This window comes from Papio anubis, chromosome 13, assembly GCF_008728515.1.
Source record: "Papio anubis isolate 15944 chromosome 13, Panubis1.0, whole genome shotgun sequence".
Classification (NCBI taxonomy): domain Eukaryota; kingdom Metazoa; phylum Chordata; class Mammalia; order Primates; family Cercopithecidae; genus Papio; species Papio anubis.
Genome location: NC_044988.1, coordinates 62,338,103 through 62,365,379, shown reverse-complemented (window position 1 = coordinate 62,365,379; position 27,277 = coordinate 62,338,103). Strand labels below are relative to the sequence as shown.

At 40.8% G+C, this 27,277-nt stretch overlaps 1 protein-coding gene and 1 non-coding gene across 6 annotated transcripts in view; both read left to right on the top strand.

Annotated features, from left to right (window-relative positions):
* KIF24 (kinesin family member 24) overlaps positions 1–27,277 on the top strand; it is a 91,277-nt gene that overhangs the window by 21,872 nt on the left and 42,128 nt on the right. For all 5 annotated transcript variants that reach the window (XM_017949778.3, XM_017949779.3, XM_003911586.4 and 2 more), the window contains exons 3-6: positions 438–627; positions 10,858–10,955; positions 17,654–17,869; positions 21,325–21,412. In XM_017949778.3, the coding sequence (XP_017805267.2) occupies positions 438–627; positions 10,858–10,955; positions 17,654–17,869; positions 21,325–21,412 (592 nt within the window). The remainder of the gene's footprint in view (positions 1–437; positions 628–10,857; positions 10,956–17,653; positions 17,870–21,324; positions 21,413–27,277) is intronic.
* On the top strand, positions 24,946–25,135 carry LOC116270190. The gene has a single exon (XR_004178113.1). It is a non-coding gene; the product is annotated as a U2 spliceosomal RNA (small nuclear RNA).

Genomic DNA, 27,277 nt, shown 5'->3' with positions numbered 1-27,277 from the left:
CCTATAGTCCTAGCTACTCGGGAGGCTAAGGTAGAATTGCTTGAACCCAGGAGGTCGAGGCTGCAATGAGCCGTGGTTATGCCAATGCATTCCAGCCTCCGTGACAGAAATTTTTTTTCAGCAGCCAGTTGGAGGGCTAAGAAAATCAGAATTGATGTGAAACAATTGTATAAAATAGTATCCTATGTAAGATCTCTTAGGGGTTTTTTTGTTTGTTGATTGGTTTTTGTTGTTCTGTTTTTTATGTTTTTGCAGGGGAAGAGGTGGAGTAGGGTGGGGATGGAGATAGAAGAACTTTCTCAGGGTTGACCCTTTACTTTGTAACTTTAAGAAATATATTATGCCTAATATACAGCAAAATGTACCGATACTTTGACCTGTTAAGTAATCTTGTCCTATTATTAAAAATTAAAAGCCTGTTTATAAACATATATTAGACAGAACACTTCAGAGAAACAGAATCCTTGGACTGAGATGGATAAAATCAGAGTTTGTGTTCGAAAACGCCCCCTGGGCATGAGGGAGGTACGTCGTGGAGAAATTAATATTATTACTGTAGAAGACAAAGAAACTCTACTTGTGCATGAGAAGAAAGAAGCAGTTGACCTCACTCAATATATTCTGCAGGTATGATGTTTTCCTTTTATGTTTGGAACTAATATTATCAAGTATGTCAGTTTTTTTTGCTTTTTGTTTGAGTGGTGGCATACAGGTTTCTGTTAGAACACAGAAAATCATGTTTCTGGTTTGGGTGTTGACATTCATTCCTGATGTGACACTGTTTTAAGTCATTGATATCCAGGGCCTTCATTTTTTTAAAAAGATGGTGCAATAGGGAATACAAAAACAATTTCTCTTGTGCAGTGGAGCTACATCATATATTCACTTAACATGCTTTGTGTGAATTTAATTATACATATTCAGCAAAAAAAAAAAGAGGGATGAAGGAATAAAAATAATTTAAATAATGAAGTGGAGCCAGGTGTGGTGGCTCATGCCTATAATCCCAGCGCTTTGGGAGGCTGCAGCAGGAGGATCACTTGAGCTGGAGAGTTTGAGACCACCCTGGGCACCATAGCGAGACCCTGTCTCTCCAGAAAAAAATTTAAAACTAGCCTAGCATGGTGGTGTGTACCTGTAGTCTTAGCTACTCAGGAGGCTGAGGTGGGAGGATCACTTGAGCCCAGGAGTTCTGCATTACAGTGCACTATGATTGCACCACTGCACTCCAGCCTGGGCAACAGAGGGAGGATCTGCCTCTAAAATAATATAAAAATAAAAAACAAATAAATAATTAAGTAGTTGTCAACAGGACCAGTCACTGAATATATGCCCCAGAGTGACTGTGAGATGTCACACAGTTGATTTCCATTCTTGCTTGCATCTCATAGTGTGAACTTCTCATCTGCTGAGTTTGAGACTTGGGTTTAATGATGAACAATATCTTTTTGGGCAGCAGGACCCACAGTTGCCAGCCATGTGCTTATTTTCATTCTCAGCTGTCTTGGGCTTATAATTAATTGGTGAAAATTGGGCTCTGAGCAGACCACTTTATACAGGGTAGACTGCAGTGGGTAAATATAATCCAAGGATATGATTTCACATCTACCATATAAGGGTTTAAATAAAACACTAATAACTCAGACATGTAAATAATGTTCACTACCTGCTAGAGTGATTATGAAGAGTCGAAGGAGAAAGAGTTTGGTATTGAAAGGAACTTACTCCAAGCTGAAGGTACCTTGCAATAATTATTTAGTCTCATAGGGAAACAGCAAACTCCACAGATGGAAAGAATCATCACTTAGGTACTCCTAAAACTGAAACAATTGTGAGTAATCTAAAACCAGATAATCCATCAGATGTTAAGATTTACGAATACACAGTTTCTCTTACTCTGAATCTACTTCCCTAAACATTCATATTATATTTATTCTTTCTCCCTCTTGTTCTCTTGCCTCAAAACTGAGTAGCTGGTAGAGAGAAAAAAAATGTGGTATGCTAGCAAGTCACCTTAGCTGAGATCTTACATTAGTGGAATAAATCCTTTAATGCTGAAGTCAAATTTGTTAACACTTTCCCCCACTTTCTAACTTGTATTGTTCTTCTTTTTCTTTGGTTACCAAAATTGCATTTCACAGTGATATTCAGAGTAATCCACTGAGTGTTTCTATTGGTACTAAATTATTAGGCCACTGTAAAACCAACCCAATCACTTTAACAGCCATATCGATTGCTGATCAATGCATGGTCTATTAGGTCTCAGTGGGAGATATTTATTTTGAAAATGGACTAAATGACCAATTAGTTGTAATGCTATCTAGTTCCATGGCTACTTATAGCCATCGTAATAGCCCTATCCAATCACTGTCTGTCTAAGACTTCCTTAATGATGCCTCTGTCACAGTAATTCCCTCAAGGAGGCATCATCTTATCTTTTGTCTTTTTCTGTTATCCCCAAACACAATAACCTTACTTTTTGTCATTACCACTGGTCAATACTTATTGAATACCCATAGTTTCCATGGCACTTTCTCTGCTGTTTGAACTTTGGACCTTTGCTCTCATAGGTCCGAGTCCTTACCTGTCAATGCTATGATATAAAAATGTTGGGAGGACTTCTTTTTCTTTTTTCTTCCTCAAATATAAAGAAGAAAAGGTAGGTTTATAGCAAACTGGGTGGTAAATAAATATTGATCGTAGATTCTTTGGGTTTTATTTTTAAGCATATTTAGAGATAATAGGTTTTTGTGTTTGTTTTATTAAATGTCCTTTCTTTTCAAATCTTGTTACTTAGTAAATATGATCATATACATGTAGTATGCTATCCTACCAAACCATTAAACTTTATATCAATATAATGAGTGAAACAAGGAAACCATATTATTTCATTCTAGTCTTTTGAAATTGGCAATAAGTGAATACAAGTTTAATATGGAAGCTAATGCAGATGTCATATTACAAAGTGAGTAAGATTGGCCCACAAACACACAAAGAAGCTGTGGACCAATGGTTTTTGTCTGTTTGAGACAGGGTCTGTCTTCATCGCCTAGGCTGGAGTGCAGTGGTGTGATCCTGGCTCACTGCTAACTCCATCTCCTGAGCTCAAGTGATCCTCCCACCTCAGCCTCCTGAGTAGCTGGGACTACAGGTACATACCACCACGCCTGGCTAATTTTTGTATTTTTTGTAGAGATGGGGTTTCACGATGTTGCCCAGCTGGTCTCGAACTCCTGAGCTCAAGCGATCCACCTGCCTTAGCCTCCCAAAGTGTTGGGATTATAGGCGTGAGCCACTGCGCCTGGCCTGACCAATCTTATTTATAAATATGAATACAAAAGCCTACATAAGACATTAGCAAGTTAGTTTCAGTACTTTATACTGGCATGCAAGCATAATGCAAGTTCAGTATTAGGAAAGCTATTAACTGTGATGGGTACTATAAAAGCATCTGTTTAAACATGCAACAACCATACTTGATTATTAAAATACTATTGGTAAAATACAAATAGAAGGATAGTTGCTAAATATACACATACTCTTTTACTTAAAATCCTTTAAGACTCTTTCTTGCACTTACAATAAAATTTTTAAGTTTTAACAAGACCCTACATGGTCTGGCCTCTGCTTGCCTGTACAACCAATTTCTTAAAGAAAAAATATAGACTGGGTGTGGTAACTCATGCCTAGCATCCCAGCATTTTGGGAGGCCAAAGCAGGAGGATCACTTGAACCCAGGGGTTCAAAACCAGCCTGGGCAACATGGTGAAACCCTGTCTCTGTAAAATTTACAAAAAAAAATTAGGCCAGGCGCGATGTCTCACGCCTGTAATCCCAGCACTTTGGGAGGCCAAGGTGGGGGGGTCAGGAGGTCAGGAGATCAAGACCATCCTGGCTAACATGGTGAAATCCTGTCTCTACTAAAAATACAAAAAATTAGCCAGGCGTGTTGGCGGGCGCCTGTAGTCCCAGCTGCTCGGAAGGCTGAGGCAAGAGAATGGTGTAAACCCAGGAGGTGGAGCTTGCAGTGAGCCAAGATTGCACCACTGCACTCCAAAGAGAGCGATATTCCATCTCAAAAAAAAGAAAGAAAGAAAGAAAGAAATTAGCTGGTGGTTGGGCGCAGTGGCTCACACCTGTAATCCCAGCACTTTGGGAGGAAGAAGGGGGTGGATCACTTGAAGTCAGGAGTTTAAGACCAGTCTAGCCAACGTGGTGAAACTCCATCTTTTAAAAATACAAAAATTAGCTGGGCCTGGTGGCACACACCTGTAATCCCAGCTACTTGGGAGGCTGAGGCAGGAGAATCACTTGAGCCTGAGAGGCAGAGTTCACAGTGAGTTGAGATCGTGCCACTGCATTCCAGCCTTGGCAACAGAGTGAGACTGTGTCTCAAAAAAAAAAAAAAAAAAAATTGCCAAGTGTGGCGACATGTGCCTATAGTCTCAGCTACTTGGGACGCTGAGGTGGGAGGTTCACCTGAGCCTGGGAGGTTGAGGCTATAGTGAGCCGTGATTGTGCCACTGCACTCCAAGCTGAGTGACAGAGTAAGACTCTGTCTTAAAAAAAATAATAAAAAGAGGCTGGGCATGATGGCTCATGCCTGTAATCCCAGCACTTTGGGAGGCCAAGGCAGGCAGATCACGAGGTCAGGAGATTGAGACCATCCTGGCTGGCAGTGAAACCCTATCTCTACTAAAAATACAAAAAATTAGTCGGGCATGGTGGCAGATGCCTGTAGTCCTGGCTACTCGGGAGGCTGAGGCAGGAGAATGGCATGAACCTGGGAGACAGAGCTTGCAGTGAGCCGAGATCACGCCACTGCACTCCAGCCTGGGCAACAGAGTGAGACTCTGTCTCAAAAAAAAAGCAGGAAAAAGAAAAAGAAAAAAATACATATTAGAAAAAAAAAGATGATACTGAAATCTGAAATACATCAAAAAGTTAACAGTGGCTCACTTTGGGAGGCCGTGACAAGTGGATCACGAGGTCAGGAGATCGAGACCATCCTGTCTAACATGGTGTAACACCGTCTCTACTAAAAATACAAAAAATTAGCCGGGCATAGTGGCGGGCACCTGTAGTCCCAGCTACTTGGGAGGCTGAGGCAGGAGAATGATGTGAACCCGGGAGGCAGAGCTTGCAGTGAGCCAAGATTGCGCCACTGCATACCAGCCTGGGCAACAGAGCGAGATTCCGTCTCAAAAAAAAAAAGTTAACAGTGGCTGAACAGCAAGATTTAAGGATAATTTTATTTTCTTGTCTATTCTCTATATTTTGTTCTCTATTGTAATTTTTATTTTGTTTTATTTTGTTTTAATTTTTCTGAGACAGAATCTTGTTCTGTTGCCTAGGCTGGAGTGCAATGGCATGATTATGGCTCACTGCAGCCTCAACCTCCTGGGCTCAAGCAATCCTCCCACCTCAGCCTTCTGAAAAGTTGGGACCACAGGCATATGCCACCACACCCAGCTAATAGATATATATTTTTTTTGTAGAGACAAGGTCTTGCTGTGTTGCCCAGACTGGTCTCCCACTCCTGGGCTCAAGCGCTCCTCCTGACTTGGCCTCCCAAAGTGCTGGGATTACAAACATGAGCCACTGCACCTGGCATGTATTGTAATTTTAAAAATATTCCGTATTTGGCTAAGCGCAGCGACTCACACCTGTAATCCCAGTGCTTTGGGAGGGCAAGGCAGGCAGATTGCCTGAGCTCAGGAGTTTGAGACCAAATAAATAAATTCCATATTTAAAAAATTTTTCATAATCAGCTGTGTTACTTTTATATGAAAAAGTAAAAATATTTGAATAAGATAGATTCACCTATTTCAAAATCAAAAGGTACAAAAGTGTAAAATAAAAGTGTCCCTTTAATCCTTTTTCCTCCATGAAGGCAAGTGGGGTTCTAAGTTTATCTTTCCAGAGATATCCTATAAATACATGTTACTTTTGTTTTATTTTATTTTATTTATTTTTTGAGACACAGTCTCATTCTGTTGCCCAGGCTGAAGTACAGTGGTGCAGCCATGGCAAACTGCAGCCTCAACCTCCTGGGCTCAAGCAATCCTCCCACCTCAGCCTCTTGAGTAGCTGGGATTACAGTTGTCACACCACCATGCCGGGCTAATTTTTATATTTTTTGTAAAGACCGGGTTTCTCCGTTTTGCCTCAGCTGGTCTCAAACTCCTGAATTCAGGTGATCCATCCCCTCAGCCTTTCAAGGTGCTGGGATTACAAGCCCCTGGCCCACGTGTTACTTTTATAATCTGAAAAAAAACTTATTTAAAAAATAAACTGCACTTTGGGAGGCTGAGGCAGAGGGATCACCTGGGGCCAGGAATTTGAGACCAGCCTGGCTAACATAGCGAAACCCCATCTCTACTAAAAATACAAAAAATTAGCTGAGCGTGGTGGCTGTGTGCCTATAATCCCAGCTACTCGGGAGGCTGAGGCACGAGTATCGCTTGAATCTGGGAGGAAGAGGTTGCAGTGAGCCGAGATCACACCACTGCACCCCAACCTGGGCGACAAAGGGAGACTCTGCCTCAAAACAAACAAACAAACAAACAAACAAACATGGAACTCTGATTCTGTCAAGGTTAGTGAGGTCAACATAGGTGTTGCTCCAGCCTCACTGATAAAATGTGAGCAAATGAAAGTGTGTGTGATGCAAAGGACTTTATGAATTGTGCATGTACGTTAACTATAATAATCTTGCATGTTTACATATCTTTCATGAAAGATATTTACGAAAGTACTAGGAAAACCAATATCTAAACCTTATGGGAAGGAAAGATACTAATTCCCTTAACAAATGCTTTCCGAGGTCTTTACTCAAAAGCTCAAGTTATCCATGAGCACTTTTAGAAGGAGAGGCAGAATTGCCATATACTCGCTGTAACAAAAGCAAACAAAAAAAAAATGTATTCTCACTTTAGTTGTGAGTTTTTTTCTTTTTTCTTTTTTTTTTTTTTTTTGAGAAATGCTGAATATATCCACATCTATAGGTAACTATATATTTAGTGGGTTTCTTTGCTTTTGATTTCATACTTAACTATAAAAACCTATGGTGATATTTGAGCAACTAATTAATTTGTCTCCTTGCCTAGAGACCATATATGAGATAGATATAAATAATGTTCATTAAAACCAGATTTTAGGCCGTTCACAGTGACTCACACCTGTAATCCCAGCACTTTGGTAGGCCAAGGCAGGCGGATCACCTTCAGGAGTTCTGAGACCAGCCTGGTCAACATGGTGAAACCCTGTCTCTACTAACAATACAAAAAAATTAGCTGGGCGTGGTGGTGGGCACTGTGATCCCAGCTACTCAGGAGGCTGAGGCAGGAGAATCACTTGAATCAGGGAGGGGGAGGTTGCAGTGAGCCAAAATCGCACCACTGCACTCCAAACTGGGCAGCAAAGTGAGACTCTGTCTCAAAAAAACAAAACAAAACCAAACAAAAACACCAGATTTAAAAACTATGTTTATTATTGACCTTTTTAAGCTTAATCGAAAGTTTAATGACCTCTCTATGTACCTATCACCCAACTTCAGTAGTTATTAATATTTTAGTGTTCTTAAAATCTTATCACATTTTTCAAAACACTAAAAGTTGACACATGTCTTTATTATTCTTCAGATTCATTATTTTCTTACTTTGTAACTTTTTTTGTAACTTGTAGATTTAGATTTGTGTTCCCAATTTCTTCTTAGACAATCTAACAAATTTCCATTCTAATGTAATTTAATGGTACACACAACAGAAACAACCTTGGGATAGAGTGACCCACAGTAAATTGGCCCAAGTCCAGTTTTCTGGATCTGTCCATACAGTTTTTTTTTTTGACTAGATATTTAGAGCTGGCCCAAAAAGAAGATAAGGCCTTATCTGTCATTCATGGTGTATGGACTGTCATTATGCTATACTCAGGCTTGAAATTATCAGGAGATCTTTTTTTTTTTTTTTTTTTATTATGCTTTAAGTTCTAGGGTACATGTGCATAACGTGCAGGTTTGTTACATATGTATACTTGTGCCATGTTGCTGTGCTGCACCCATCAACTCGTCAGCACCCAAGGATTTCTTAAATATATAGTCTTATATATTAGACCAACTATATATGTGTATATATGTATATATATGTGTATGTATATGTATACACACACACACCATCTTGGTAGCCCAGCTATATATATGTAAAATAATATATGTTATTCCGTGTTACTTTTATATGAAAAAGTAAAAATCTCTGAATAGGATAGATTCACCTATTTCAAAATCAAAAGGTACAAAAGTGTAAAATACAAGTGTCCCTCCAATCCTGTTTCTTCCATGAAGGAAATTGGGGTTATCTATTCTAAGTGTATCTTTCCAGAGATATTCTATAAATACATGTTACTTTAAAAAAATTTTTTTTTATTTTTTGGGACAGCATCTCATCTGTGGCCCAGGCTGGAATGCAGTGGTGCAAATAATATATTAGAATATATATCAGCCAGCATGGTGGCTCACACCTGTAATCCCAGCACTTTGGGAGGCTGAGGCAGCACTTGAGGTCAGGAGTTCAAGACCAACCTGGCCAACATGGTGAGACCCTGTCTCTACTAAAAATACAAAAATTAGCTGGGCATGGTGGTATACGCCTGTAGTCCCAGCTACTTGGGAGGCTGAGGCAGGAGAGCGGCTTAAACCTGAGAGATGGAGGTTGCAGTGAGCCAAGATCATGCCTGCACTCCAGCCTGGGCAACAGAGCGAGACTCCATCTCAAAAAAATAATAAAATACATATTATTATTATTGTATATGTATAGTTGGGCTATATATATATAAGAATATATGTGTGTATATTATATATATGTGTGTATATATACATAATATATACAAGCTACCAACATGATATAAGAATATATATTCAAATGTATATTCATACATATATATATATGTAGTTGTACCTACCAACATGGTAAGCCTCTAAATTATGGAAATAATTACAGCTGCTGAATTAAAGCTTTTCAGACCCAATATAATGGGGTATTTTATCTCTCTTTTTCCAAATTACTGTGATTTTTCACTTGGAAGTTGTCTTGGACCCCTTTATCTCCCCAGGTCTCCACCTCTAGTCAGTTATCAAATTTCTTCTGTATCCATCTCTTTATTTCCTTGGTTATCATCTAATTTAGAACCCTTTTTACCTCACCACTGAATTACTAGTGTCTCTGCTCTCAAACCATTCATAGTGTGAAGCCAGATAAATCTTCCAGTAAAGACTGAGATCGTCCTTCCTGCCTATAGTTTTTCTTTGTTTCCCCACTATTTACTGAATTAAATATGAGCATTCTGCCCCCCAGTTAAGACTGGTGTTCCAAGACCCCTACAACACAGTCCTAATTCATTATTCTAGTATTCTGTCTCTTTTTTTTTTTTTTTTGAGATGGAGTTCTGCTCTTATTGCCCAGGCTGGAGTGCAATGGTGCGATCTCAACTTACTGCAACCTCTGCCTCCTGGGTTCCAGCGATTCTCCTGCCTCAGCCTCCTGAGTAGCTGGGATTACAGGCGCCTGCCACCACACCTGGCTAATTTTTTTGTATTTTAAGTAGAGATGGGTTTCACCATGTTGGCGAGGCTGATCTCAAACTCCTGACCTCAGGTGATCCACCTGCCTCGGCCTCCTGAAGTGCTGAGATTATAGGCGTGGAGCCACTGCACCCGGCCTCTGTTTCACTTTTCTGCTTTCTGTGATACTATATTTCAATCACATTGAATCCTTGCTATTCCCTGAACATTAATTAATTAAACAGTTAATTCTTTTTGCTTTTCTGCTTTGACTCTGTTCATACTTCCCCTGTGCCTGGAATACCTTCCCTCCTTCCATCACTACCTTTCAAATTCCTCCTCTTCCCCCATGGTTCATTCTCAGTATAGTCTTTTTCATAATCAGAGAGAATATGTTTTCCTTTGAAGTCCACATGTACTTTATCTTAAGATTCTTCTGTCTTCTAGTCATTTGCATACTTGCGTAGATTAAGATTTTTAGGAGATAAGATAGGGAAATGCTAGGGTAATGTCTGTATCCTTGGGCCCCTTCAAGTGCCTACTGCAATGTTTGTGCTACCAGCTGAGCAATAAATATTTATGGAATTAAAAGTTAAGCTGTGTAACCTACAGAATTGAGATCTTCCCCTAGAATTCCTCCAAAATTCTTTTTTTTTTTTAAATGAAGTCTCGCTCTGTCGCCCAGGCTGGAGTGCAGTGGCGCCATCTCGGCTCACTGCAAGCTCCGCCTCCCGGGTTCACACCATTCTCCTGCCTCAGCCTCCTGAGTAGCTGGGACTACAGGCGCCCACCACCACGCCCGGCTAGTTTTTTGTATTTTTAGTAGAGACGGGGTTTCACCGTGTTAGCCAGGATGGTCTCAATCTCCTGACCTCGTGATCTGCCAGCCTCGGCCTCCCAAAGTGCTGGGATTACAGGCGTGAGCCACCGTGCCCAGCCACAAATTCCTCCAAAATTCTAAATATACTAGCCCTAGTTGGAATACGAGGATAATCCCCGTAGAATTCACTTTCTCTCCTAGACCTAAGGAGGATTGGCTCACTCTTGTATTTATCAATTTACTTCTCTTAAGAGAAAACAAAAATCGTGTGCCTTAGTTTTTACCTTGTAAGAACATGTCTACAGAGATCTCAAGAGGAGGCCCTGTCATTTAACAGTGATTGCTTATTTATCTCTAAGTTTGATATGGTCAGTTACTATTATTTAAAGACATATTTTGGCGTTTATCATCTGTTAACTAGAATAGTGATTAAGAAAATCCAGAATGTATCTTTTTCTATAAAATCAAATTTATTTTTCAGCATGTTTTTTATTTTGATGAAGTCTTTGGTGAAGCGTGCACCAATCGGGATGTATACATGAAGACTACTCACCCACTTATTCAGCATATTTTCAATGGGTACGATAATGATTATTTGCTTTTCTTGCTTTTTATTTTCTATTTTCTGTTAGGTCATATTTCTTTATAAATATCACATGCTTTTCAGTGCTTTTGACTTAAACATGAATTTGTTGAGCTAATGAATTTAGATTCTTCTGAAAACATGCAGTATCTCTATAGGATTTACCAAGGATTTAGAAATTTGCAGTAAAATTTCCTTTTACACTGATGATATTATTTCTCTGTGTCTAGTGGAAAAGTATATTGTGATAGATAGTGAAAGGGTGTTAAAAAAAAGAAAATTATAAACTCTTAACAATGTAATCCCATCAAAGTCCTCAGAAGAAAAAGGTTCAAGTGGTTGGAGTTAGTCTGAACTTTGATGATAGGAATTATGTATTCTGGCTATAGTTTAGTTAATTTTTCTTTGGAATCAGATAAATAAGTGACTATCACTTATCAGCTTTTCATAGATGTATTATTATTATTATTATTATTATTATTATTTTTGAGATGGAGTCTCGCTCTGTCACCCAGGCTGGAGTGCAGTGGCGCCATCTCGGCTTACTACAAGCTCCGCCTCCCGGGTTCATGCCGTTCTCCTGCCTTAGCCTCCCGAGTAGCTGGGACTACAGGCGACCCCCACCATGCCGGGCTGATTTTTTGTATTTTTAGTGGTGACGGGGTTTCAACACGTTAGCCAGGATGGTCTCAATCTCCTGACCTCATGATCCGCCCGCCTCGGCCTCCCACAGTGCTGGGATTACAGGCGTGAGCCACTGTGCCTGGCCTTATAGATGTATTTTTAAATTATTATTCACACTTAATAAACATTGAATGGGACAGGAATTATAGTAAGGGCCTCTGTTGCATAAGTATTTAAAATATAGGCATGGGCCAGGCATAGTGGCTTGCACCTGTAATCCAAGCACTTTGGGAGGTCAAGACAGGAGGATAGCTTGAGCCCAAGAGTTTGAGACCAGGCTGGGCAACATGAGGAGACCCTGTCTCCACACACACCAAAAAATTGTTATATTATTTTATTTATTTTATTTTATTTTAATTTAATTTATTTTTTTGAGACAGGGTCTCATTCTGTCACCCAGGCCAAGGTGCAGTGGTGCAATCTCAGCTCACTGCAACCTCTGCCTCTCGGGTTCAAGCAATCCTCCCACCTCAGCCTCGTGAGTAGCTGGGACTGCAGGTGCCTGCCACCACTCCCAGCTAATATTTTTGTATTTTTTTAGAGGTGGGGTTTTGCCTTGTTACCCAGACTAGTCTTGAATTTCTGGGCTCAAGCAATCCTCCTGCTTCAGTCTCCCAAAGTGCTAGGATTATAGGTGTGAGCCACCATGCCTGGCTAATTTTTAAAATAAGCCAAGCATGGTGATGTGCACCTGGGGTCCCAGCTGCTTGGGAGGCTGAGGTGGGAGGATTGCTTGAGCCCAGGAGTTCAAGGCTGCAGGAGCAGTGATCATGCCACTGCACTCCAGCCTGGGCAATAGAGCAAGACCCTATCTCTGTCTGTCTGTCTGTCTGTCTATCCATCCATCCATCCTATCTATCTAATCCACCTACCTATCTATCTACCTACCTATCTGTCTACCTACCTATCTATTAAAATTGTAGGCATGTATGATAGAAAATGCCAAGTAGCCTGCTAGTGTTGCTGATTCCAGATAATTTTGACTGTTTTTTCAAATAACTTTTTAAAAATTGAGGGATAATTTGCATACAATAAGATGTACAGATCTTAAGTATTCAGATTCGATAAATTTTGATAGTTTTATATATGTGAGTAACAAATATCTGTAACAAGACATGGAACATTTTCATCACCCCAGAAAGTTCTCTTGTGTCCCTATTTAGTTAATCCTTCACCCTCACCCCCAGGTCTTAAGTAACCACTGACTTACTTTCTGTCAGTATAGATTAGTTTTATCTGTTCTACAATATCATAGAGATAGAATCATTATGCTTATATGCTTAGCATAATGTTTGCTTAGCATAATAGTGTTTCATATTAGTACATGTTGTTACATGTATCTGTGGTTTTCATTGATGAGTAATATTCCCTTCTCTGAAATTATCACAGTTTGTTTTGTCCATTCTCCTGTCGACAGACATTTGCATTGTTTCCAGCTTTGGACTTTATGAATAAAGTATGAACATTCTTTTTTTTTTTTTTTTTGAGATGGAGTCTCGCTCTGTAGCCCAGGCTGGAGTGCAGTGGCCGGATCTCAGCTCACTGCAAGCTCCGCCTCCTGGGTTCACGCCATTCTCCGGCCTCAGCCTCCCGAGTAGCTGGGACTACAGGCGCCCGCCACCTCGCCCGGCTATTTTTTGTATTTCTTAGTAGAGACGGGGTTTCACCGTGTTAGCCAGGATGGTCTCGATCTCCTGACCTCGTGATCCGCCCATCTCGGCCTCCCAAAGTGCTGGGATTACAGGCTTGAGCCACCGCGCCCGGCCTTGCCAGAGCATTCTTATACAATTTTTTTTATGAGCATGTTTTCATTTGCTTTGGGTAAAAACCTAGAAATGGAATTGGTGGCTCGTAGGATAGGTTTATATTTATAAGAAAGTGTCTGGCTGGGCACAGTGGCTCACGCCTGTAATCCCAGCACTTTGGGAGGGCGAGGCAGGCAGATCACGAGGTCAGGAGATTGAAACCATCCTGGTCAACATGGTGAAACCCTGTCTCTGCTAAAATACAAAAAATTAGCTGGGCGTGATGGCAGGCGCCTGTGGTCCCAGCTACTTGGGAGGCTGAGGCAGGAGAATGGTGTGAACCTGGGAGGCGGAGCGAGACTCCGTCTCAAAAAAAAAAAAAGAAAGTGTCAGTTGGGCTCAGTGGTTCACGCTTGTAATTTCACAATTTGGGAGGCTGAGGCGGGAGAATCACTTGAGCCAGGAGTTCAAGACCAGCCTGGGCAACATAGTGAGATCCTATCTCTAAAAAAACATTTAAAAATTAGCTGGGTGTGGTGGCACATGCCTGTAGTCCCAGCTACTTGAGAGGTTGTTGTTTGAGCCCAAAGGATCAAGGCTGCAATAATCTGTGATCACTACACTCCAACCTGGGCAACAGAGCAAGACACTGTCTCAAAGAAGGGAAAAAAAGGGAGAATGTCAAACAACATTTCAAAGTGTTGTATCATTTTATACTCCCAACAGTAACATGAGAATTGCAGTTCTGCAATATCTGATATTGTCAGGCTTTGTTATTTTAGCCAATCTAATGGGTATTAAATCACTTCATTATAGGTTTAATTTGAATTTCTCCAATGCCTAATTATACTATACTGAGCTTCTTTTCATGATTTTTTTTTTTTTTTGAGACAGAGTCTCGCTCTTTTGCCCAGGCTGGAGTGCAGTGGGGCGATCTCAGCTCACTGCAAGCTCCGCCTCCTAGGTTCACACCATTCTCCTGCCTCAGCCTCCCGAGTAGCTGGGACTACAGGCGACTGCCACCACGCCCGGCTAATTTTTTCTATTTTTCAATAGAGACGGGGTTTCATCATGTTAGCCAGGATGGTCTCAATCTCCTGACCTTGTGATCCGCCCACCTCGACCTCCCAAAGTGCTGGGTGCTGGGATTGCAGGCGTGAGCCACCGTGCCCGGCCTTGTTTTTTTTTTTTTTTTTTTGAGATAGAGTCTCACTAACGCTCAGGCTGGAGTGCAGTGGTACGATCTCAGCGCACTGCAACTTCCGCCTCCTGGGCTCAAGCGATTCTTGTGCCTTGGCCACCCTAGAAGCTGAGATTGTAGGCGTGTGCCACCACACCTGGCTAATTTTTGTATTTTTAATAGAGATGGGGTCTTGCCATATTGACCAGGCTGATCTCGAACTCCTGGCCTCAAGTGATCCCCCTGCCTCAGCCTCCCAAAGTGCTGGGATTGCAGATGTGATCCACCGTGCCTGGCCCTTTTCATGTCCTTACTGACCATTTGGATATCTTCATTTGCCCATTTTTTTGTGTTTTGTTGTTTTGTAAAAGCTATTTAATTTTCAAAATTTTATTAGCAGGCTAAAAATGTGAAATATCTCTTAGGTTTAATTTCTTAGTAATGGCACCAAATCTAGGGAATACTTTTTGAGGAGTAAGTTTCTAAAATAAGTTAGAATTTGAATGTTAAGACTTTAGTAATAATAAGAGTTGCAATTTAAGTGTATCCATTCTTTAAAGTATAATAAGGTTTTTCACTCCTGTATTGCTTTTTGAAAAAGCTCATCCCTAAATTGTTTGGAAAGTAAGTAGATGTTATTCTTTCCTCTTACTCTGCTGGATCTTCCTTAATGTGTTCAAATTTTTCTCCTGTAATTCATTTCCTAACTCCGTCTCTGCCAGTGTATTTATAGTACCCACACTGCTGGGAGCCAGGGTTCAAAAGGCAAAGAGTAGCTGGGCTCTGCTCCAAGCAACTTTCATCTAATTAACTCTCATGTCTTGATTCTCACATTTCCATGGTTTCCTTGCTTTTGTCATTTTACTCTTTCTTTGTTTTCTACCTCGCTTCAAATCCTTTTTTGTGTACTCATCTCTCTGCCCACCTGCAGCCTCCCCCATCCCTGTCCATGCTGTAAATCAAAGAAAATAACCCAGGCAAGTCTCAATCATTGTAGATTTATTTGCCAAAGTTAAGAACGTGTGCCCAGGAGACAGGTCTATACCTTTCTCCAAAGACGATTTTGAGGGCTTCATTTTTTAAAGGGTAAGATCTGAGAGCAAAAGTGGAAAAAATAATAAAAGGAAAAGGAAAAAAAATTAGAGAGGAAAGGGTGGATATTGGAGGAAGAGAAATATGTTTTAAATGTTTCAGTAGCTAAAAAGACAAAACAGTTACATCCTTTCGAGTCTTTGATCAGTCTTTCACTGAATACTCAATTTTCATATTGGGGATTGGAGAAAATAGTCCTTCATGCTTTCACCTGTCTCAGTGAACTGCATTTTACATAAGATAACGTAGATAACAATAGGGCAGAGGAAGCAATCAAATATGCATTTATTTCAGGTGAGCAGAGGGATGACTTTGAGCTCTGTCCTATGTCCTCCACCTGTGAAAATAAGCTATCAATTGACATTGCCAGGGTGAAATTCAACACAGCTGTTTTAGGGTAACGGTCATGGGCCCTCAAAGAATTTCCTAGTGGGCAAAATGTGAGGGAGATAGGTAGCTTTTTATCTTTGTAGCGATCTTATTTAGGAACCAAATGGGAGGCAAGTTTGCGGGACCCAGTTCCCAGCTTGACTTTCCCGTTTGGCTTAGTGAGTTCGGGGTCCTGAGATTTATTTTCCTGTCACAATGCATAGACTTTTTTCTTGCTGCAAGCAGCTATATTTATCAGTAATCCATGAGATTCATGTTTAAGAGTCTGCAACAGCTCTAAGATTATGTTCATTCTCTACTTAGCACTACGTGGGTGAATCCCACAATACTCAGATAATCTTGGTCTCCAACTCCTCATAAAACATACTGTGATTGACAGGCTGGTCTCCCAGCTCCATTCCCCACCTCTTATTCTGCAATTCTTCACACTCACAGAGGGTGTGTACGCACACATGTACCCACATACAAGAGCAGTGATTCTCACTTAGAATCATAGGACATCAAGACTGGAAGGGATCTTAGAAACCAATCTACTAATACTTAGAAACTAATCTACTGATAAAAGTGAAAACTGAGGCACAGAGGAAAGTGAGGGGACTTGCCTAAGTTCATATGGTTAGTTAATGGTATGGGAGAAACCAGAGCCCAGGCTTTTTTTTTTCCCCTCAAGATTTGGTGTGCCTGCTGCCATATTTACTACTGTGGCCTCTGCTCACGCTATTCCTATTCCACAGTGGAAGCTCTCTGCTTTTCAGCTTCTGCCTTCAAGGCCCAGTCCAATTCCTACTCTTGTGAGTCCTTCCTCAAATACTTTGCTTACATCGATTTTGCCTTTATCTAAACTTACTTAATTATGAGTGGTCACTACCATCCTGCTTATCACATGATCTCCTATTATTTCTCATATTTAATTCTCTATTCTTTCACTAAATTTAACTTTCCAGATTAAGAATAGATCATCTCTAGGATCCTCTAAAGCACCTAGCATGGGGTAGGAACTCAGTAAATGCTTATTGGCTAGGTGGTTTCTTTAAAGCTCTTGTTTCTTTATCTTCTAGAGTTGTTTCTCTTACTGGTTCTGTAAGAAAATTACTATAAGAAAGCTCAGGCTGGGCATGGTGGCTCACATCTGTAATCCCAGCACTTTGAGTGGCTGAGGTGGGCGGATCATTTGAGGTGAGGAGTTCTAGACCAACTTGGCCAACATGGTAAAACCCTATCTCTAGTAAAAATACAAAAATTAGCCCGGTGTGGTGGCGCGCACCTGTAGTTCCAGCTACTCAGGAGGCTGAGGCAGGAGAATCACTTGAATCCAGGTGACAGAGGTTGCAGTGAGCCGAGATCACACCATTGCACTCCAGCCTGGGTGACAGTGAGACTCCATTTAAAAAAAAAAAAAAAGTTTTGTGTACTGGTTTGAGAATGTTTTTTTCCTCTTCCTGTGTTTTTATAATGTAAAGTCCTCTTCTTAAAGGTTTATGTGTTTACAGCTGAATTTTCTCTAGGATTCTATGTTTGCATTTGACCTTTGTAATTAAAAATCTTTGGGTAAACTAATACTTCTCTTAATATGCATAAGTAATGCAAATTATCCTTTCCCCAGAGGCAATGCCACTTGCTTTGCTTATGGACAGACAGGTGCTGGAAAGACCTACACCATGATAGGAACTCATGAGAACCCAGGATTGTATGCTCTAGCTGCCAAAGATATCTTCAGGCAACTACAAGTGTCCCAGCCAAGAAAGCACCTCTTTGTGTGGATCAGCTTCTATGAAATTTACTGCGGACAGCTTTATGACCTCCTAAATAGAAGAAAAAGGTACTGAATATGAGTGGGAAGAGATAAATCTGTTAATCACTGTTTTAAGCCAGAGTCCTAGAGAATCACTTAATCATGGGCTTTAATGAGATGCTTTGGTACATTAGTGCCCTTTTGTGAAATGAGCCTCCTGCATCAGATATTTTCTAGCTGTCAATTCAGCTATAGGAAAATATAAATTAGCTTTTCATTAATATGTTTAAAGCGTTCAATATTCTAATGTCTATCAAAAGACTTTCCTTTTTATTTTGGTCTATGAAGAAGGCCATAATTTCAGGAAGTCAGGAAATCAACATGTACTTAAACCCCTTCCTGTTCTTTTGACCTATTATTATACTGGAAAAACTATAAATAATGTTTTCCACTTTCTCTTGTTTTTCCTCTAAATAATCTTAGGGCAAACACAACAATAGTTTTCTGAAATCAGTAAGAAAAGAAAATCTTCTCATTAGAGTTTTAACCCTTATTAGGCTTAAACTATTGCCCTCGAAACATAATATAGTAATTTAGAAATGTATTTAGTAACTCTACTTTTTAAACACCTCTTATATTTTTCTGGCTTGAAGTTTTGTTTAGGTTGAAACAGATGACTTAAACTGAGTAGGAGGCAAAACAAGTAGTGGAGGAAAAGGGAGAATAGGGAGGTTAAGAGGGAGTGGGGGAGGTGGAAGGATTAAAGGTTGTCGTAACAGAATTAACCAGATTTGAGACATTGGAGGAGTGAATTGAGGCTGAGCCTGCTGGAAGGCTAGGGAAACCTAATCAGCTTGAGAACTAGCCCCGCAACAAAGGTATCTAAGCCTCTATGGAGCTGTCCAAAAGGATGCACAAGTTTTGTGTGCTCCAAGCAAGCAGTGGAATGGGGAGTGGGGGAGCAGTTCCAGTTCAATAGGGAGACCATGATAGGGCAGGCCCCCATTGTAGAGAGTCACTAGGGTACTGAGTAGCATAACTGGAGAAGCTGGCGAGTGGGCTTAGGCAGGCCTCTCTCCTATAGACTATTCCAGTGAAAAGGGGACCTTCAGATATGCCACTTGAGATTGTATAGGTGTTCAGAGTTCAGTCCTGACAAAACAACTGCGAAATAAAAGAGGGTGCTACTCTGGGGATGCTTGAGGAAGAGTTGCCTTTCTTTTTTATTTTCTTGGTGTTGACGTCTCGAATTAGCTCAATCATAGCTTCTCCATCAAGCTCCAGTGCCCTCATTAGGAGCCCTTTCCAGTCAGAATGCCCACTTCCCTTAAAGAACAGTTGCCATAGAATAAAAGCCATTGTGCTGTGTGTCTGTGCGTGTGTATGTGTGTGTGTGTGTGTTGTTTGTTTGGGTGAAGGGAGGTTAGGATATCTAGCTCTTTCTGAACGCATTTCTTTAATGAATTGCCCAGATTATTTTATTGCCCTGTATATTTGCATTCTTCAGTTGTAGCAGGGGTAGGCATATATTAACTCCTAGGTTTGATGCTTCTCTGAGGCTCACTAGGGAAGACCCATGCTTACTTTACAAGTGTCATGGCCTGTGGGGTTCATATATATATATCCATTTAATTGGCTAATGTAATCTATTTCCTACCTTTCTGGGGCTTCTGAAATGTTCTGGTCCATTGATGGTTCCCTTTCCTGTTTATGCTGTTATGCTTTATCCTGTTGATTTTTTTTTTTTTCTTTCTTTTTCTGAGGCAAGGTATTGCTCTGTCGCCCAGGCTGGAGTACAGTGGTGCCACCACAGCTCACTGCAGCCTCATCCTCCTGGGCTGAAGTGATCCTCCCATCTCAGCCTCCCAGATAACTGGGACTACAGGTACATGCTACCATGCCCTGCTAATTTTTATTTTTTGTAGACACAGGGTCTCCCTATGTTACTTACCCAGGCTGTTCCCAAACTCCTGGGCTCAAACAATCCTCTTCTCTAGGCCTCCCAAAGTGTTAGGATTATAGGTTTCAGCCACTGTACCTGACCAATTTTTTAATAAGATTTATTTTCTATAATAGTGGGGCTTTGACAAGGGTAGACAAAAGTACGTGTGTTCAGTCTGCCTCTTAAACTGGAAAACAAAGCTTGAGGATCTTAAAATTAATTCCTAGAAGTAGAGGATAAATTGTTTTTATACCCTTGCATAAAAACTGAAGTACGTTTTAGGCTGTCCCTGAGGAATCTTTCCGGGATGGGCTCAGAGATTAAGGCCTGGGAAATATGTTCAGGAATGACATCTGGGCTCTAAAAGTTAGATCTTCCTTTTTTTTAAAAAAAAACAGAGATGGGCTCTTGCTACGTTACACAGGCTGTAACGTAGTGACTATTCACAGGCGCAATCATAGCGTACTACAGCCTCAAACTCCTGAGCTCAGGCAATCCTCCTGCCTCAGCCTCCTGAATAGCTGGGACTACAGACATGCACCACTGCACCCAACAGCTAGATTCTTTTACTACAGAAGGCTGACTGTTTTAATAGATTTGTTTTCAGAGAGATCATGGGCATTGGTGAGGCTGTTTCCCTCCAATCCTTCTGTAGAGATCTGGAAAATTGAGATGAAGCATAGACTGAGAAAAAAATTGTTTTTGAGAAAAACATTCTTGTATTTTAAATTATGAAGTGGAATTCCGTTCTTAACCCTAATCAGTATCTTGTTAAGGGGGAAAAATAATCTTAGAGTCTTTGATAGATTCAACACATGCCTCTCAGTGGATCTGGTTTAATGATGATGGTAGACCAAAACCATTTATTACCTTAAACGCAGACCTAAGGCATTCAGATGCAGCCCAGCTCTTCCTTGCTCCTTTATAAGGTGTATCAGGACTCTTTACATTGCAAATAAAATAAAACCCCATGTATACTAGCTTAAGCATTTAGGGAAATCATTGGCTCAAATAACTGGAAAGCTTAGAGAACAGTCAAGCTTCAGCACTGGTTTACTCCAGCAACTCAGGGATGCAATAAGGACCCAGTTTATTTTCATCTCTTCATTCTGTCTTCTGTGTTATTAGTTTCATCCTGAAACCAACTCTCTTTGTAGATACAAAATGGCTTTCACTGCTTCCAGGGCCACAGGGCCATATGCTTTCACATCCAGGGACAAAGGGAGAGCATCACTTTACCAGGCATCTAACAACTAGAGACCAGGACTTTATTTTGATTGGACCAGCAGAGATCCCATATCCACCTCTGAACAAATCACAGTGTAGCCAGGCATACATCATCCACGGATTAGCATAGTTTAGATTGTGTGCTCATTCTTTTAATTGTAGCCAGAGATGTTGATTTATTTTACAACAATCAACAACCAACCCTGAATCGAGCTGAGGTCAGGAAGGTGGGGTTGGGAGGAGGATAAGCATCCATCCCACTCAAACAGAAAACTGCTACTTAATAGCGGAATAGCGGAATGGTTTCTGGGGAGGCGAGAACAAAGTCTGTTTTAGTAGCACCATCATACCAACCACATTCTTGCATCTGCAGGCTCTTCGCAAGAGAAGATAGCAAGCACATGGTGCAGATAGTGGGACTGCAAGAGCTTCAGGTGGACAGTGTGGAGCTCCTCTTAGAGGTAATTAATTCTTCCTTCTTTATTACCCCACCCAACAGTATAAGTACAGGGGACCAATTCATTTTGCTACTAAGCAAGTACAGTGGACTTATATTTAGGCAAAAGGCAATGACAAGCACACCACTTCACATCTGTAAAATGTGAATCCTTTTCTGAAAGGATAGTTTGTTTCTCTATAGGGTTGATGTCACAATGCCACGGTTAGTGGGAGGTAGGGCATGTGGGAGAACCTAAATCACTGGAAGGGTACTACTGGGCCAGTTTCTTTCTTTTTTTGAGATGGACTCACACTCTGTCACCCAACCTGGAGTGCAATGGCACAATCTCGGCTCACTGCAACCTCTGCCTCATGGGTTCAAGCAATTCTTCTGCCTCAGCCTCCCAAGAAGCTGAGATTACAGGCACCCACCACCACACCTGGCTAATTTTTTGTATTTTTAGTAGAGACAGGGTTTCAACATGTTGGCCAGGCTGGTCTCGAACTCCTGACCTCAGGTGATCCACCTGCCTCGACCTCCCAAAGTGCTGGGATTACAGCCGTGAGCCACCACGCCCAGCCTTATTGGGCCGGTTTCAAATGCTGCTCATGTGTTTCTCTATGGCAGTGGGCTCTAGGAAAAGCTGCTGGAGATAAATATTTGTACTTTAAATTATTTTTACTTTTTTTTTTTTTTTTTTAGCAACAAGGGTCTTGCTCTGTTGCCCAGGCTGGAGTGTAGAGGTGTGATCATAGCTCACTGCAGCCTCCCACTTCAGCCTCCCAAGTAGCTGGGACTGCAGGCACATGCCACCAGACCTGGCTAATTTTTTAAAATTTTTTGTAGAGATGGTGTCTTGCTATGTCACCCAGGGTGGTCTCGAACTCCTGACCTCAAGCAGTCCTCTCACCTTGGCCTCTTAAAGTGCTAGAATTACAAGCGTGAGCCACTGCACCTGGCCCTTATTTTAAATAAGATTTTTAATAAGTAATGCTATCACATGAGTTCAAAATTCAGAAGTGAAAATACCGACTTCCATTTCCTTTTCCAGAGCAACAAATTTTATTAGTTTTTTGTGTGTCCTTCCAAAGGAATTTTTCAATCTGCTTCTTTTATTAAGTTACTCTTTTATTGTAATAAAAGTCATACTTATCATTAAATTTAAACATTACAGAAATATGTAATACTTATTAAATTTAAACATTACAGGATAGTAAAGGCACCTCTAACTTACTATACATACCCCACTTCCCCTGTTCCCCACTGAGCTATCCACTGTCCACAGTAAAATATTTAATTTTTTTTCCTGTTCTGGGCATTTATTAATGTAAGTACAAATAGATTTCTGATGAACCTTCCTTTAATGCAGTGTTCCTCAACCCTGGCTTTACATTAGATTGTTTGGAGCCTTTTTTTCCTTACTTAAAAAATGATTTGGCTGGGCGTGGTGGCTCACGCCTGTAATCCCAGCACTTTGGGAGGCCGAGGCAGGTGGATCACGAGATCAGGAGATCGAGACCATCCTGGCTAACACGGTGAAACTCCGTCTCTACTAAAAATACAAAAAATTAGCCGGGCGTGGTGGCAGGTGCCTATAGTCCCAGCTACTCGGGAGGCTGAGGCAGGAGAATGGCATGAACCTGGTAGGTGGAGCTTGCAGTGAGCCGAGATCGTGCCACTGCACTCCAGTCTGGGAGACACAGCTAGACTACGTCTCAAAAAAAAAAAAAAAATGATTTAACCTCTTTTATTGTGAAAAATAGCACTATACGGAAAAATGCATAAAACCTAAGTATGTCCAGTGTAAAGAAACAAGCACCCTTGTAATCAGTTACTCAGATCAAGAAATAGAACATTGTAGCACGCTACAAACCCCCCGTGTGACTTTGCAATAACACCCCCCTATTATCCTGATTTTTGTGCTAATCACTTTCTTGTTATTTGTTATAGTTTTACCACCTATGTATTTATCCCCAAACCATCTAACTTAGTTTTCATCTGTTTTTGAACTTTGCATGAGTAGAACTGCACTGTGTATTTTTTGGTGTTTTGTTTCTTTTGCTAAATGTTATGCTTTTCAGTTCCATTTAGGTTTTTGCATTTGGTTCTAGTTTTCTTCATTGCTATTTGCTATAGAGTGTTTTATCATAAGAATATACCACAATTTATTTATCTATTCTCTTGTTAATAAACAACTGGGGTTGTTTCTATTTTAGAGTTATTTGGAACATTGCAGCTGTGAGTGTGCTTATACCTGTGAGTGTGCTTATACATGTATTTCTGTACAGAGCACATGGGTTCTCTAGGATATATAACTAGTTGTGAAATGATTAGGTCAGATGATATGCTTTTTTTTTTTTTTTTTTCCTGGAGACAGGGTCTTGCTCTATCCAGCCCAGGCTGGAGTCCAGTGGTGTGAACACATGGTTCACTGCAGCCTTGACCTCCTGGGCTCAAGCAATCCTCCTACCTCAGCTTCCCAAGTAGCTGGGACCACAAGCATATGCCACCACACTTGGCTAATATTTTTATTCTTTGTAGAGACAGGGTCCTGTCATGTTGCCCAGGCTGGTCTCAAGCTCCTTGGCTCAAGCAATCCTCTCACCTCAGCCTCCCAAAGTGTTGGGATGACAGGCACAGTGGCCCATATTTTCAGCTACACTAAATGCTGCCAACTGTTTCCCAGAGTGGTGTGTATTCCTACAAGCAGTATACAGGCAATCCCGTTGCTCTTCATCCTGCAGACACTTTCAATTGATAGATATTTTGAATTTTTGCCAGTCTGTACGTGTTTAATTATATTTTATTGTGGTTTTAATTTGCATTTCCCTGATTAAGAATAAAATTGAATATTTTCTCATATTTTTAACTTGTAATTTGGAGTTCCTCTTTTGGGAATGCCAATTTGGGTCTTTTCCTCATCTTGAGTTATCTGTCTTTTCCTTCCAATTTGTATATTCTGGATATGAGTCTTGTTGGTTATTTGTATGATAAGCATGTTGTCTCATTCTGTGACTTGTTTTCCCAGTTTCATCATAATGTCTTTTAATGCTTGCTTGTGTCCTCCTCAGGTCAATTAAATCAGAATCCTTCAGGAGTGGGGCCCGGGTGTGGGTATTCTTATTATTTTAAATTAAAATGTAGTTCATATACCATAACATTCACCTTTTTAAAAGTGTATGATCCACTGGGTTTCTTAATTTTCTTATTGAAATATAATTCAGATACCATAATATTCATTCTTTTTTTATTTTTTATTTTTGAGACAGGGTCTCACTCCTGTTACCCAGGCTGGAGTGCAGTGGCGTGATTTCGGCTCACTGCAGCCTCAACCTCCCTGAGCTCAGGTGATCCTTCCCACCTCAGTCTCCTGAGTAGCTGGGACTACAGGTGTGTGCCACCACACCCGGCTAATTTTTTTGATATTTTTAGTAGAAATGGGGTTTCGCCATGTTGCGCAGGCTGGTCTCAATCTCCTGGACACAAGCAATCCTCTCACCTCGACCTCCCAAAGTGCTAGGATTACAGGCATGAGCCACCGCGTCCAGCCATAGTATTCTTTTTTTTTTTAGACCAGTGGATCAGAATAGAAAATACAGTATCTTTTCTCAGCAGTTTAGCATGTTCTATTCAAGGACAACCTATTAAATGAATTTTTGGAACAGGGAGATGGAGTAGGAGCTTGCTGTGTCCACTCCATGCATTGATTTGGTATTGCAAGACCTCCAGGAATGGTGCATCCTCCCTGAGGGATTTTTTTAAAAGTATACAATTCAGTGATTTTTTTAAAGTATATTGGTGAAGTTATGCAACCATTGCCACTATCTAATTCCAGAAAACTTTTATCACCCCAAAATGAACTAATGCTAACTCCATTAGCAGTTACTCCCTATTTCTCCTGCCTCCAGTGCCTGGCAACCACTAATTTCTATCTCTGTGGATTTGCCAATTCTGCCCATATCATATAAACAGAATTATACAATATGCAACCTTTTGTCTCTGGCTCCTTTCACTTAGTTTATTTTCAGAGTTCATTCATGTTACAGCATGTATCAGGACTTCATTCCTTTTAGTGGCTGAATAATATTACATTGTTTGGATACCTCATTTTATTTATCCATTCGTCAGTTGATAGACATTTGGGTTGTTTCCACTTTTTGGTCATTATGAATAATGTTTCTGTGAACATTCATGTACAAAGGTTTTTGTGTGGACACATGTGTTCCATTTTCTTGGGTGTGTGCCTAGGAGTGAAATTGCTGGGCCATGCTTTTTTTTAGGAAATGCCACACTGTTTTCCAAAGTGATTTTGCCATTTTACACTCCCACCAGCAGTATAAGGATGGGTATTACTTTAAAAACTCCCCAGGTGATTCTAACATGCAGCCATTGCAGTCATTCTTCTAGTACATCCAACAAGCCTGGCGTGAGTAAAAGGGAAAGGACTAGAAGGATAGACCGGGCACTTGACAAGACTTAGCTTAGTATAGCTTCATGGTACACTCCTCCAGGGAGAAGTGTCTGAGTCTTCAAGCTTAAGGGACCAGGGAAAGCAGTCAGGTTTGGCATTGTAGAAGTGCCTCCAACGAATGCCAAAGTTCAAACCTCTCTAGCTGATTCTACTCTTGTTCTTTCCTGCCTTCCTTTTCACTGTGTTCTAATAATAATTGCAAATGTTTAGTGAGCACTGTCTACCAAATGACTTGTTAGAGGTTTTTGCAAATATTACCCCACTTAATCATCACAAAATCAAGGTAAATATTGTAAACTTCTCTAAGAGATGAAAATACTGAGGTTAAAATCAAGTGATAACCCAGAATCACATAGCTAACAACTGGCAGAGCAAGATTTCAGCTTGGATTGATCTCACTCTGAAGCTCTTTTCACTATATTATACTACCTATAATGTATAATTAGAAATAAGTTTTTCTTAAGAAATTAAGAGAGACCGGGTGTGGTGGCTCACGCCTGTAATTCCAGCACTTTGGGAGGCTGAGGCTGGAAGATCATTTGAGGTCAGGAGTTTGAAACCAGCCTGGCCAACATGGTGAAACCCCACCTCTACTAAAAATATGAAAATGAGCTGGGTGTGGTGGTGGGTGCCTGTAATCCCAGCTACTTGGGAGGCTGAGGCAGGAGAATTACTTGAGCCTGGAAGGCGGAGGTTGCAGTGACCAGAGATCACGCCACTGCACTCCAGCCCCGGCAACAGAGTGAGACTCCATCTCAAGAAAAAAAAGAAGAGAAGAGAAAAGACACTGACTGAATTAATTCATACATTGATAACAATGTCTTCTGTTATCATTTGCTTAAAATTAGGTGTTTAAAGGACTGTTTAATCTTCAAATAACAGGGTTTGTGGAAAATTTTGTTGTTGCTTTTTCAAAATTAATACTTGGGACTTGGGTGTGTGCAGTGGCATAGTGGCCCATCATTGGTATAGATCTTTTTATAAGTTTCTTTTTCCTGAAACAAATACTTTAGGTAAATCTTGCTTAAGGGATGAGACTTCACATTTGCGTTATTAGATTCCTGGGTCCTGGGATCCAAAACCTGAGCATAGCGCCCAAGTGTGTCTGTTTTAGAGGGTCACCTAAGAGCCTCTTTCTAGTGATTGCAAAGGTAGGCACAGAACGAAAGTGTGTGGGACATGCTGAAGGGCTGCCCCAGAGCTGTGACCATTCTCCCCAGAGCTTCCTCTGCTGTGGAGTCCTAAGGAAATTGTTTCTCATACTCTGTTCCCTGTGGTCCTCTTGCCCCTACCTCCACCCAGTCCCACATTTGGCCAGGAGTATCAGGTGAGTCTGGTCCTCAGGATTCCTTTGTCACTGAAAATTAGACCAATTAAAGGGGAAAGAAGCAAACACTAGGAAGAAGACTCTTCATT